The 14912-nt window shown below is 38.5% G+C and overlaps 1 protein-coding gene across 1 annotated transcript in view; it reads right to left on the bottom strand.

Annotated features, from left to right (window-relative positions):
• CATSPERB (cation channel sperm associated auxiliary subunit beta) overlaps nucleotides 1-14208 on the bottom strand; it is a 97760-nt gene extending 83552 nt beyond the window's left edge. Inside the window, exons 1-4 of the mRNA XM_049770724.1 lie at nucleotides 14100-14208; nucleotides 9947-10035; nucleotides 5192-5332; nucleotides 1644-1704 (exon numbers count right to left, since the gene is read on the bottom strand). Coding sequence (XP_049626681.1) covers nucleotides 1644-1704; nucleotides 5192-5332; nucleotides 9947-10035; nucleotides 14100-14208 — 400 coding nt within the window. The remainder of the gene's footprint in view (nucleotides 1-1643; nucleotides 1705-5191; nucleotides 5333-9946; nucleotides 10036-14099) is intronic.
• Nucleotides 14209-14912: the final 704 nt, after the last annotated feature.

Genomic DNA, 14912 nt, shown 5'->3' with positions numbered 1-14912 from the left:
CCTGAGTTATCGAGTGGCCCAAAACCAAAAACAACAACAACAACAACAACAACAAAAAGTTCTTCTGGCTTTTGGCGGAGGTAGAAAGAGCACAAGGCAAAAGGCCATAGATCCCATGTTCTCCATCTTTTCCTGACTGCTTGGTGTATTATTATTATTATTATTTATTTTTTTTTTGCTGCTACCTTGGTTCTTCAGACTTGTCTGCCTAAGGGGTTAGAAACACAGTGTATGGGGCAGTCTCACCACTCATGAATTTTTATTTTACAGGCAATGACCTCAACAATGCAACAGAAGCCCCTCATGGTAGGGGAAAGATCTGAAGGCAGAATCAGAAACAATGAACTCACTCCTTACTCATTAAAAACAATTCAATGAATAGAGCATCCATCTTAGATGCCAACCTTTCCACCCAAATCCAGGGCTGAAAATGATTTAAAAAATAGCTGTAGTCAATATTATAAAAAAATAAACCAAAGTCACTGACACTGGAAATTTTGTTAAAACTGTGTTTACAAGAGGGGTGTGTCTTGGAGGGGACCCTTGGAACAGTGTTGGAGGGAAGCAGAGTCTCAAGTGATGGGTGTGGTGTTGAAACAAAGTTTAAATAAAAAAGATAATGAACAGTATTTAAATCCCAGTACCTCAATAAAAACATTAAATAAAATAAACCAACAAAATGCCCATAAATAGACTTCAAATAAATGTGTAGAAGAAGAAATATTCCAATATAATAAACCAATCTAGGGCCCGGAGAGATAGCACAGCGGTGTTTGCCTTGCAAGCAGCCGATCCAGGACCAAAGGTGGTTGGTTCGAATCCCGGTGTCCCATATGGTCCCCCGTGCCTGCCAGGAGCTATTTCTGAGCAGTTAGCCAGGAGTAACCCCTGAGCACCGCCGGGTGTGGCCCAAAAACCAAAAAAAAAAAAAAAATAAAAAATAAACCAATCTAGACACATTCTTTATCTACTGGGAGTGCAATATTACTACAGATACTGAAATGAAAGTATAAAGAGCTAGAAAAAGTAACACTAACAAGTGATCTTGACTGCTTTGTTTATTAAACCAAATTATTATGTCAAGTACCTATCATTATACTAAAGAACATTTAATTAGACAAAGATAAAAAGAAGTACAACATTGAGGATAATTTCCCAAAGAAAATTATCAAAAGTTCCAATATATTAAGTTAAGAAAAATTGAGAATAGAGGGTTTAAAAAAGTACCATAGGGGCTGCGTGATAGTGCAGCAGGTAGGGCTCTTACCTTGCATGTGGCCCACCTGGGTTTGATCCCCAGCATCCCATTTAGACCCCTATGCTCCCCTGTCAGGAATGATTACTTCCTGAAGAGCCAGGAGTAAGCTCTGATCACTACCAGGTGTGGTCTCCTCAAAACAAAATGAAAAGCAATGCCATAATCGATGTGATGTTATAATTTTATACCAAGGATCGAATCTGGGTCAGCTGAGTGCAAAGAAAGGGCTGCCCTATCCATTGTATTATCTCTCTAATCCCACGTGTTCTAAATTTTTTATAAGACATTACCATGGAATAACAACTCTTTAATAGAGAAATGTTTTTATTTGCATAATTGGACTATTACACTCATGAGTAGTAGAATTAATTCAGATTTCTCTTACCTGTATTTTGGGTAATATTTTCCCTGGGAATATCAATGAGCCAGAAAACCCGATCACTAAACTTGGATTAAAAAGGAAAGACATCAGAAATGTTTTACAATGTCACAAGTTACAATTATTTTATTATCTACCTTATATTAAAATTTTTAATACAACTAAATAATGCAGATACCATCTCTTTACTTAGGAACTTCATTTTTAGGAGTTTGCCCTGCACTATACAGGTACATATATGGAATAAAATGGGATTGAGGGCTTTTTCATTATTTGTAATAATGGAAGGTGTTTGGAGATAATGAAGTCGTCCTGAGGAGGGCCAGGAGCTACTCCCTTAGATTCAATCAGATCTGTGAGTCAGTGTAAAGTGTGAGGATGCAGCATAGCTGGGGCACCAAGATATTGGGCCCTACCTGCCCCCCCCCTTGCAGTGCTCAAGGACTTTCAGTCTATATCAGTGAGACTTTGGAGAACCATATAGTGCTGGGGGTTGAACTGGGACCAATTGCTTGAAAGCCATGTGCCATCATTTCTGAACTGTCTTTTTACTCAGCTTTAAACCAAAAATGATGAAACTTGAAATGAAATAGGAATATGGGATTGGTAACGTAGAGGAGGGGGACTTAGAGAATAAAAGAGTGCAAAGGGAGTCCATGGGGTTGATGGAAATTTCTAAGTGGTTCCTACAAATATATACACAGATTTCAGAAAAATGTCCTAATGGAGAAAGAGACAATGAATCCCAGTGCACAAATGAAAGCTGGCAAAGTAAATGTAAAAATATATAAAAAGTCAGAAAAGTATGATAAATAAAATAGAATATTTACTGGATGAATTTGATAGGAGATGGCAGATGAAAAAATAATAAACAGAGTGACTGAGATTATTTTATCTGAAGAAGGGGAAAAAAGAAAAGATCTGTGGGAGAGTATTACATGTTCTAAAAATATGCATAAAGTGGAGCTTCAAGAAGAAGGAACAGAATTTTTTTAACAAATAATGGGTAAAAGTTTTCTAAATGTGATTAGTTACAATATAAGAAGTCCAGTCAGGGTCAATGCGAATAGAAAATTTTAATATTATCCAAGGGGAAAATGTGCATTACGTACAAGGATCAGTAATAATAAAGTGTCATTCAGAAACAATGAGGTCAGATAACATATTCAAAGTGCAGAATGAGAAATTGAAAATGCTGAAAGACAATGAAGACAACCAGAAATTGTGTAGTTGACAAAACTGTCCTTTAAGACTTTAGATGACCACTAAAAACCTAGAAGAACTCAGAATAAGTCCAGCAAGTTCACAGGATTAGAGGTAAAGATGCAAAAATCAATTGTACTCCTGTACGCTTGAAAAGAACAATCTGGAAATAATATTCATAAAGCAATTCCCAGGCCAGTAATGAGGCCCAATGGTCCAGCATGTGGTGTGCATGTGTGAGGTCCTAGATATGATCCCCAGCGCCCTTGGAAGTGATCTGTGTGCCATAACTAGCACCATCACAACAGAAAGTCATTCCCTTTACAGCAACATCAAAGAGAATTTAATTTTAAAAATGAACTTAAGAAAAGAACAAAACTGATCCTTTGAAAACTACAAAACACTGTTGGAAAAAATGAAACAAAATATAAAAAGAACGAATAGAAATACAGATTCATAGATTGGAGACTATTATACTTGGGTGTGGTTTAATGTCTTGCATGCATGAAAACCTGGATTTAATCTCCAGCATTTCACAAAAACAAAAACAAATAAACAAACAAAAAATATGACCAGGCGACCTAAATTAACTACAGATTAAACACAATCTCTCTAACTTCTCTTCTAATTTTCTCTTCACAATTTCTTCAAACTTCACAGTTCTTTTTGTAAAAAATTGAATCGCCTAAGCTAAAAAAGGACAGGGAGACTAGGCAATTTCATTTCATAGACTAGAAAAAAAAAGTCGATTTTGAAAAAAGAACAAAGTTGAAGAATTCATACATCCCAATTTCAAAACTTACTATAAAGCAGCAATATCAAGACAATAAGATATAGTGTACAAAAATAGAATAGAGAGCAATAGAAATTAGAATCCAGATATAAACCTTCCTATTTATAGTTAATCAATTTTCTATAAAGATGCTGAAACAATTCAGTGGGAAAGAATCAATAGTATTTTCAAATGACTGGCTATATTTTAGCAGGATATTCACAGGAGAAAGAATCAGTGTGGATATACCTCACACTACACACAAAATTGAACTTAAGGGGCAAGAGCAACAGAACAGCGGGCAGGGTACTTGTCTTGCATGTAGCTGAGCTGGGTTCAATATCCAGCAATCCATGTGGTCCCCTGAGCACTGCCAGGAAAGATTCCTGAGTCAGGAGTGACCCTGAACATTGCTGGCTGTGGATCCCTCCAAATAGACAAGCAAAGAAAAACTGAACTCAAAATAGACTCAAATGCAAAAGGAAAGACTAAAAAGTCATGGCTCTGGATTAGGGGATGGTTTCCTACTTTTGGTGATACCAAAAGAATGAGCACTCAAAGGAAAAAGTTGTTAGACTTCATTAAAAAAAAAAGTGATATGCATGGTTCACTTCAGTAACAATATTGCAAACCACAGTGTCTTAAAGGAATAAAAGGAAAGGAGGAAGGGGGAAAGAGAGACAAGGGGACAGGGGAGAAAGAGATGAAAGGAGGGAAAGGTGAGAAAGAGAGAGAGAAAGAAGAAAAATGTCTGTCATAGAGGTATTCAGGGCTGGGGGGAGAGCGGGAGGGGAACTGGAGACATTGGTGGCAGGAAATGTGCACTGGTAAAGTGTGTTGGATATTGCATAACTGAAGCTCAATCATGAACAACCTTGGTCCCCAAGCCAGAAGTGATTTTTGAGCGAATAGCCAGGACTAACCCCTGAGTGTCACTGGGCGTGGCCGAAAAACCAACACAAAGAAAAGTTATTTAGCTTGATAGTTTGATATCAAATAGAACATATAGTTACAGAAAAGATAGAAGAATATGGCAATAAAAAAAGGTGAGTGGATGATTTAAAACTGTATCTTTTCTTCTCTTAAGGTCATGATGCATGTATAATATTTAAAGCCGAAGGAATAATGTATTATGTTGAAACTGGAATCTATCTCTACAAAAGTAATATTAGGGGACTAATGATTTAAACATAGTTATGTAGGACTTAAATCTATCTCTATAAAAGTAATATTAGGGGACCAATTATTTAAATATAGCTATGTAGGACTTAAATCTATCTCTACAAAAGTAACATCAAGGGACCAATTATTTAAATATAGTTATGTGGAAATGAACTATATCTTTACAAATGTAACATTATGAAACCAATTATTTAAACAATTATGTGCTTTGCATGCAGAAGTCCCAGGTTCTATTCCCATGAGGAGAGAGACCCTGAGCATATCCTGGGAGAAGAATTCAAGCACTTTTGTGTGTGGTCCCAAATAAAAAACCCAACCCAATCCAACCAAAAACACTTTATTAGGAAGAATCTTATTCCTGTTACTAATAACCCAGAATGAAATGAAATGCATTTACCAAGGTTAAGTTAAAGTGGAAGATACCAGTATATGTGCTATTAATGATGGTCAAGCTTGGTGCAAGTCCTCCAGATGTGAATATATAGAGAAATTCCTCTGAAGGAAGACTATTTGCAGCCAGGAAAAAACACTGGATTTTCTTTAGGAAAGAAAACAACAAGTAATGACAATATGATTAAGAGAAGCATGTACTCTGAGAACATTGGTGGGGGAGGTTCAACACTGGTGGTGGGATTGACCCTGATATATTGTATGTCTGAAACACAACTATGAAGGATTTTGTAAACTACAATGGTTTCAATAAAATAAAAGATTTAAAAAAAAAGGTAAGGAGAAATCAATGAAAAATAGATGCCATGAAAGGTGCAATTTTTGGTAATTCCAGCTTCTAAAATAAAAACCTATACCCCTTTTATTCATATTTTTTATTAAAAAGTATCAAAATTATTTTTCTTCATTCAGAAAAATGTTATTATACTATGGGTTACATGTTTATAGAAGTGTGAAAAGTACCCTCTTAGAACTCGGTATCTGATTATACTAATGTTTTAACACGTTTAAATTCATCCTTACTGTATTGTCTTTCATAATGATGATATTATTATTATTATATTGAATCAACATGTAATTGATGCCACATGCTAGCACTTTAAAAATACCCTCTCCCCTTAATACCTTAAAAAAAAACCTTCTTATTTGGATCTAAATTTAAAAAAGAAGCAAATGTAAAAGAAAACCTCATTTGCAAAACTTTTCTTTGGTTCTTTCCCAGTGTTTTACTTTTCAGTTTTGGGGCCACACCCAGCTGTGTTTAGGGTTTACTCCTGCCACTGCATTCAGGGATCAATCCTGGCAGACTTAGGGGGTACCATATGGGGTGTTGAGGATCAAACTGGATCAGCAGTATGCCAGATGATTGCCTTCCACACTGCAGTGGAAAAGCCCTCTTTTCCAGTGATGAGAAGGAATATGAAAATGCAGTTTCCACTAGTAGATATTTTTCTAAAAGCCAACAAGATAAAAATACTCTTATCTTATTTAGTTCTCCTAGTCGTTAAGAGCAGTTTGGGCAAGTAACTTGTATTTCAGTTTCTATCAACATAACATCTTAAAAATAATTATTGAGTCCTTACTGTAATTCAGGAAGTACTACAGGCTCTGGGGGATATGAATACACAAAACAGACCAAAAAAACCCCACCCTTGTGAACTTCCTTTCTTCTGGGGATTGGCAAGGATGAGCGAGCTATCTAAATGGATAGGCTGGTAGCTGAGTGGAAGAAAAAAACAGAGCAAGAGAAATAAACATAGAAAAAATTAAGACTAAATCGGGGAAGGGTGGTTGAGAGCAAAGAAATTTGGGAGGAGAGTAGCAATTTTTATTGGGGTTTCCGAGGGAAAAAGAACAAAGGACTGAAGGGGGTCCAACTGTCACCCCATAACATAAAGATCATTAGACAAGGATTTTTAGACAATGAAGAACAACAGACTGAGGAAGAACTTTTGATTCTCTGCCTGTAAAAAAGGGGTTTAATTTCCTTTGGGAAGACAATTCTCTGGCTTATTAGTCTGGAGACTGGATCTGTGAAGACCTTACTAAGCTAACCCTCATCTTCCATTAACTTCCCTCACATATTAGTTACCTTCACCCAAAAGCCACTCCCCTGTTTCCCTTGTTTTAGTATGTTCCTACAATTTACTGTCCTATTAGCTAATATGGTATAGTATTTATTTACTAATACTAATTTACATATATGTAAATATACTAATTTACTACTATGGTATGGTATTTAGTAATATGGTCCTAATTTACTAATATGGTGTGAGGTTCTTTTTTCACCCCAAAGAAGCCCACATCCCCCCTTGAACACATTCTCTCTCTGTCTCTGTCTCTCTCCTCTTCCTTCTCCAAGTAAATTTATGACAATAAAAACTACTCTATAGGGCTTGAGAGATGGTACAGTGGGTAGAGGCTTGTCTTGCTCATGGCCAACCTTGATTCCTGGTACCACTTAGTGTTCTCGAACCCCATCAAGAATGGTCCCTGAATGCAGAGAGGAGTAAGCTCTGAGAACTGTCAAATCAAAACCCCCAAATCAAAACCAAGACAAAACAAAACAAAACAAACTAACAGACAAACCAAAGCAAATCAACCAAACAAACAAACAAAAAACTTGACTTCACTTAAAAAATAAAGGGCAGGTGGGATTGGAGCTATAGCACAGTGGATAGGGCATTTGCTTTGCAAATGTGGCCCGCCAGGGTTCAATCTTCAGGATCCCGTATGGTCTCCCGAGCACAGTCAGGAGTTAATTCCTGAGTGCAGAGCCAGAAGAAAACCCGGAACCCTGTCAGTTGTGGCCCTTAAAGACAAAAAATGGGGGGAGGGACTAGAGAGACCATACAGCAGGTGGGGACTGGAGAGGGACTAGAGAGGGACTTGTACAGCAGTTCTGCTGAACAGAAGTAAGCACTGAGCATAGCTGTGTGTGGCTCACTCCCCCTCCAATTAAGGGTCTATAAATAGGTCCCTAACTCTGACCACCCCCTTTGACTTACACATCACTGAGTTCTCCTGTGTAAAAGCTTTGGGTAGTTCATCAGCTGCTACCCACCCAATCTGAGATTGTAGATTTATTTCGCACCTACAGACCTCATTTCACAGGAATTAAGTGTCTTATGAAACATAAAACATTCTGAAAAATGCCAACACACCACACTTCAGTGGTTATTAAAAACAGGCACAAGATTATTATGTCTGCTAACCACACTTATGGAAGTTCAACATCACAGCTGTCCAATAAGGAAGTTGTAATTCTCTTTTTAAGAGGTTAAGATGAAGAATCAGAGAAGCGAGGCAATCCTCCCAGAGCACCTGGATTATATCAGCTAGGACCAAGATGTAGTCTTGGCTCTGTAGTCCTTGTGTCCTCTGAGATAATTATTTTTCCATAACTCATATGAGGTAAATTGAGGCCTTTGAAATAGTTCCCATTTGTATCAAATATTTCTCATTTGTATCTTTTGGGGGGGTTGGGCCACACCCGTTTGATGCTCAGGGGTTACTCCTGGCTGAGCGCTCAGAAATTGCCCCTGGCTTGGGGGGACAATATGGGATGCCGGGGGATCGAACTGCGGTCCTTCCTTGGCTAGCGCTTGCAAGGCAGACACCTTACCTCTAGCGCCACATCTCCGGCCCCTCATTTATATCTTTTAAAAAATATTTTAAACTTTATTGATTGGTTTTTGGGCCATGCCCAGTGGTGCCCAGGAGTTACTCCTGGCTCTGCACTCAGAAATTGCCCCTGGAAGGCTGGAGGACCACATGGGATGCCGGGAATCGAACTGGGTCCCTCCTGGGTCGGCTGCATGCAAGGCAAATGTCCCACTGCTGTGCTATCTCTCCAACCACCTCTCATTTGTATTTTAATTATTTTTTGTTGGTCTTGTTTTCCCATTACCTTTCATCTGTTTCCCCTCCCCTTGGGGAGGGGCTTGGATTGGATTTCAATAAATGGAAGGCAGGAGAGCGTAGCCGGGGCTGTCATCTAGGTTGGTGATTCCATGTGTTGGAGTGACTGGCATGTGGGTGAAGAGCTTGCAATGTGAGTTTTCTTGCCTGCTATATCCTCCATATCTGTGTGGATTACTTATTTCAGAAAAATGTTTCTAAACCAGCTTCTCCTGTTCTCCCTGGATAGGGGTTATGGGATTATTCTTTTCCCTCTGGGAACGGTGAGATAACCAAATCTCAACCCAATACCCAAAGAATGTGTCATTACAAATACATCTTTTCAAATATAGAGAAATTTTAAAAATTCAAATGATATGCACTTCACAATAGTTATAAATAAAAAAAATAAATATGTCTGGCACGACCAGGAGAAACTAAGAATTAACTCAAGGCATACTCTGGGATAAATGTATTTTTCCTTATGGAGCAGAGTGCTTGCTTTTATTATATTAATCAGAGATTTTATTAAAGGTAATCCATGCATTTTTAACTAATGTATATTTTTGTTAGTTTTGATGCACAGATCTCTTAAAATATATATAATTTTGTTCTGTGCCATTTAAAAAAATCTGCCATGATTTGAGTCAAAAGAATAAAACTATCCCTGGTCCCAGAGGACAGTTTCAATGTGGTACTTGTTATAAAGGGAAAGATTCTTTCTCAAGGCCATGCGAGGTAACCTTTTTTTCTTTAACAGGCTACATCTGTCAGCTTCAAAGGGACAAATAAGGTCCATAAAGCTGAAAATTGTAATAGTTGATATTTCAAAAAGCAGAGGGGGGCATCCAAAAAAGGGGGGGGCAAAATAAAACCAACCTATATAGGGTGTTCAAGGGCGAACTGTGATATTTTTACCTGGGCTAACTGTGATATTTTTACCTGATCGGAGAATGGAATAGACAGGCTACACAGGATGCTCTTCTCTTTTTTTTTTGGGGGGGGGGTCACACCCGGCAGCACTCAGGGGTTACTCCTAGCTCTACACTCAGAAATCGCTCCTGGCAGGCTCGGGGGACCATATGGGATGCCAGGATTAGAATCACCAATCTACTGCATGAAAGGCAAACGCCTTACCTCCATGCTATCTCTCGGGCCCCAAGGATGCTCTTCTTTACATCGGATTTCACCTTGCAAATCTGAGCAAGGTAGAATGTATGTGAAAGGACAGTCTGATTGGCTTAATGTAAGGACCCATAAAGGATCCTGAGAGCTTATTACTCCTGGTATTATTGAATCTTACCAAGCTAGTTGCAAAAAGATACAACTTGATGATCTCATTGTTTGACACGAACCCGTGGCTGACACAAGTAAAGTGGTGTTTCAGAGGACCTAAGCAATGCAAAAATACGTAGATTTTAGTTCATTTCAAAAAACTTATTCAGTAATTGATGGCCAAAAGAAAACACAACAACAACAAAAGGTTAGAGACCCAGTGCAAGGGTGAAAGTGGCCCTCAGGCATCACAACACCCCTGCATCACTAGGAGTGACCCCTGAGTGCCACAGGGAGAAGCCCCCAAACTTAAAATAAAAACAATTAAAAACCTTCTAAATATTTTTTTATTTTTTAATTTATTCTAATTTATTTTTGTTTGTTTGTTTTTGGGCCACACCCAGAGGTCCTCAGGGCTTACTCCTGGCTCTGCACTCAGAAATTGCTCCTGGCAGGGTCAGGGACCATAGGGGAGGTATGGAGTCAAACCCGGTTCATCCCAGGTTAGCAGCATGCAAGACAAATGATCTACCATTGTGCTATCCCTCCAGCCCCTAAATATTTTTTTAAAGATAAATGCCTTCTAAATATTTTTAAATCAATAAGTACTGGGGCTAGAGCAGCGGTGCAAGTGGTAGGGCGTTTGCCTTGCATGCACTAACCTAGGATGAATGTGGTTCGGTTTGATCCTCTGGCGTCCCATATGAACTCCAAGCCAGGAACTATTTCTGAGCGCACAGCCAGGAGTAACCCCTGGCTGTCACCAAAAACCAAACAAAAAAAAATACTATTTTGATATATTTTAAAATATGACTCTTTAAAATTTCAAGGGACTGGGGCAATAGCACAGTGGTAGGGCTTTGCAAGAGGCAGCCCGGATGGACCTGGTTCGATCCCTAGCATCTCATATGGTTCCCCCAAGCCAGGAAAGTTTTCTGAGTGCATAGCCCGGAATAAGCCCTGAGTGTTACCAGATGTGGCCCAAAAACATAAACAAAAAATTCTAGTTTTCCACTTTTATCATTTTAAACATGTATCAGGATACTGGAAAGGAATGCTTGCCCAAAGACTGGAATGACATATACTATATGTGAGGCTCTGGTACAATATTTTCAGAGATGACCAAACAGTAGTTCTTGGCTTTGCTTTGATTTTAGCCACACCCAACTGTGCTCAGGGCTCACCCCCAGGTCTAAGCTCAAGGATCACTCCTGGAGGGTTTGAGGAAACCATTTGGGGTGTTGGTACCATGCCTGGGTCAACTACGTGTAAACGTAAGGGCCCTGTCCATTGTACTATCGTTGTGGTCCCCAGACATCGGTTCTGGACTCTCTCTCTTTTTTTTTTTTTTAATTTTCCTGCTAGAAATGTATTCTTTGGAAATCATGGTTCCAGAAGAGGCTGCGTAATTCTGTTAAATAACATGAACTTGGTTTAACTAGAATTTTGCTTGTTAAAGGAAGCTTTCATCAACAGTTGGTTTTTACATTTTCTCTAGATTGGCTATTTTTATTCTATTTTTTCTTTTTTTCTTTATTAGTATTTTTTTGTCACAAAGAATGAGAATAAGCAGTGCTGATGGGGATGTGGAAAGAAAGGAACTCTTATTCACTGCTGGTGGGAATGCCATCTAGTCCAACCTTTCTGGAAAGAGATTCCTTCAAAAGCTGAAAGTTGAGCCACCATACCATCCGGCTATACTACTCATAGGGATATATCCTAGGAACACAAAAATGCAATACAAAAATCCCTTCCTTACACCTATATTCATTGCAGCGCTGTTTATAATAGCCAGACTCTGGAAACAGCCTAGATGCCCCTCAATAGATGAATGGCTAAAGAAACCATGGTACATAAATACAATGGAATATTATGCAGCTGTCAGAAGAGATGAAGTCATGAAATTTTCCTATACATGGATATATATGGAATCTATATGAATTATATATATATATATCACTCATAGCTGAGTGAAATAAGTCAGAGGGAGAGAGATAAACACAGAATGGTCTCACTCATCTATGGGTTTTAAGAAAAATAAAAAACATTTGTGGGGGGGCTGGGCGGTGGCGCTAAAGGTAAGGTGCCTGCCTTGACTGCGCTAGCCTCGGATGGACCGCGGTTCGATCCCCCGGCGTCCCATTTGGTCCCCCGGCGTCCCATATGGTCCCCCAAGCCAGGAGCGACTTCTGAGCGCATAGCCAGGAGTAACCCCTGAGCGTCACCGGGTGTGGCCCAAAAACCAAAAAAACAAACAAACAAAAAAAAAAAAACAAAAAAACATTTGTGTAATGATTCTCAGAGACAAAATAGAGGAGGACTGGAAGGTCCAGCTCATGACATGAAGCTCACCACAGAGAGTGATGGGTGCAGTCACAGAAATAATTACACTGAGAACCATCATAACAAAATGTGACTGAATGAGGGAGGTAGAAAGCCTGTCTAGAGTACTGTTCTCCACATTCATGAACATATTAAAGGGTCAGGAGTTAAGAGACTTAAGAAATAATTCATGTGTTGACAGACAGCTATTGACAGAAAGTGATTCCTATGCCCTAAAGAACAGGCAGGGCTTGGGAGAAAAATCACTTATCATGATCTAAAATGCATTTCTGGTGGATAGTATGGTGTAGAGCAAGTGCTTTTATTCATTTTGTCAATATCTAGGCTTTGAGTGGAGAGTTTTAAACCCATTTACATTTAAAGTAATATTTGATAAAGACACCTATTATTTTGCTATTAGTTTTTTGTTTTTGGGTCACACCCGGCAGCGCTCAGGGGTTACTCCTGGCTCTATGCTCAGAAATCGCCCCTGGCAAGCACGGGGGACCATATGGGATGCCGGGATTCGAACCACTGTCTTTCTGCATGAAAGGCAAACGCCTTACCTCCATGCTATCTCTTCGGTCCCTGCTGTTAGTTTTCTAAGTGACTAGCACCCTATACTTTATTTCCTACCTAATGACATTACTTATTTGTTTTTAGTTTTGGAGGGCCATATCCAGTGGTATTCTGGGATTCTTCCTGGCAATACTCAGGGGACTATATATAGTGACAGGCTTGGTTCCGTGCAACGCAAGCATCTTACCCACTATACTATCTCTCTAACCCTGGCATTAAGTATTTTTTGTTTGTTTTACATAGAAACAGTTAAATTCCTTTCTCATGTCCTTTTGAATTTACTCTAATTATTTTTTATGTCTAATAACGTGGTCAACATTCTAAAGAACTAACACTAATCTAAATTTACAACATCTTGACTTAAATATTGCTTTAAAATAAAAAAAGAACACTGACCTTTCATAACTCCCTCTAACAATTTTTTCAGTGAAAAACTCTACAAAACTGTATCTTGACTCACTGTGTGCCCCAAACAAAAATTTTTTGATTATGGGATGGGCCACAAATGGTGATACTTGGGGCTCACTCCTTGTATTTCTCAGAGGACCATGAAATGCTGGGAATCTACTTCAGGTCTCTAGCAATCTGCACGTGTACTCAGTTCTTTGTGATATCTCTTTACACCTCTCTCCTCAAATATCTTCAGGTCCAGGGATGTAGCTCAAATGGTGGTGCATATGTCATGCATATGCAAGGTCTGGGTTCAATGTGCCAGTATTGGGAGATGGTTTTGTGACTTCTGATCAGGAGGGTATGGGCCCACAATAATAATAAAACTTATTTTGATTATTCTTGAATTATATAGAAAACAAGACTTGGTTTCTATGTAGTTACAGTAACATAAGTTTTTACACTACCCTTTAAAAAATTCTAAAATCACATAGAAAATTTAAAATGGAGTTAAAATCTCTGATGAATATAGAAACAGATTTGATATATAATTTCCCATATATAATTTCTGTTTAGGTATTTATTTTTCCATATGACTTCAATTTACTGTCTAGTCTCCCATCAGCTAGTTCACCTTGCAAGATGCCTTTGAGAATTTCCTGTGGAGCCAGTCTGGTGTGAACAAATACCATCAGCTTTTATTTAGGACTGTCTAATTTCACCCTTAAAGGACATTGTCCCAGACAGAGTATTCTCAGCTGTCATCGTTGTCTTAATAGCATTTATAATTTCTCTACTTTCTGTCCTCCAACATTTCTGATGAGAAACCTGCAATATTTTGAATTCTTTCATGTGGTGATTCACACCTCTATTCTGCTTTCAGGTTTCACTTTTGATATTATCTGACTTCTCAAAGTCCGACTCTAGAACCAGGAAGATAGCAAAAGAAATAGAGCACATGCCTAACATGTAGGAGGTCATGAGCTTGATCTCGGGCATTGCATCTCAAAGCACTACTTAAAGCAGTCTGGTGGTCCTCTGGTAAACTTCTGGCTGGGTTAAACTATGCCATGTGGTGCCTATTTTAAAAAAGTCTCTGCCTGGTCTTATTTGGAATTTTTTTAAGCATCCTGAATGTTTATATACATATCTTTAACCAAATGTGGATAGTTTTCAGTCATTATTTTTCCAAATACTCGTTTGGCCTCTTTCTCTCTGCTTTCCTGTTTTTTCTAAAACCTATGTCCTGATCCACTTAGTGGTATTCCTACTCTCTGGTCAATTTCTCCCCAATATTGCTTCCTTACCTTTTTTTTTCATTTGTTCCTCAGACTTGATTATTTTCACTGTTGTTTTCAAGTTCAATGATTTTTTTCGCCCCTTTGGCCTGTTCAAACATGCCTTGAATTTCTCTTGAGAACATTTTGCTTTAGTGACTATACTTTTTAGCTGATACTTTTACTCCCTCTTTGTTTCCCTCTTTTATTTATTAGGTTTTTAATTCTATTAATCTCTTCAGTTTCTCTTCAGTTTCTCCAGACCTTGTTTCCTTTCTCTTCTCCATATCCTCCTTATAGTCTTTAAACATCTCTAAGAGAGCTGTTTGGAGTCTTTGGCTGTATTGTGTTTCCCACAGTGGTGATATTACCTGAAGAGGGCGTTGGAGTAATCATTTGGGTAGTGGTAACCTTAGGTTGGGGGTT

Source organism: Suncus etruscus, chromosome 3, assembly GCF_024139225.1.
Source record: "Suncus etruscus isolate mSunEtr1 chromosome 3, mSunEtr1.pri.cur, whole genome shotgun sequence".
In the NCBI taxonomy this organism is placed as follows: Eukaryota; Metazoa; Chordata; class Mammalia; order Eulipotyphla; family Soricidae; genus Suncus; species Suncus etruscus.
This window is presented reverse-complemented; position numbering and strand designations above follow the sequence as displayed.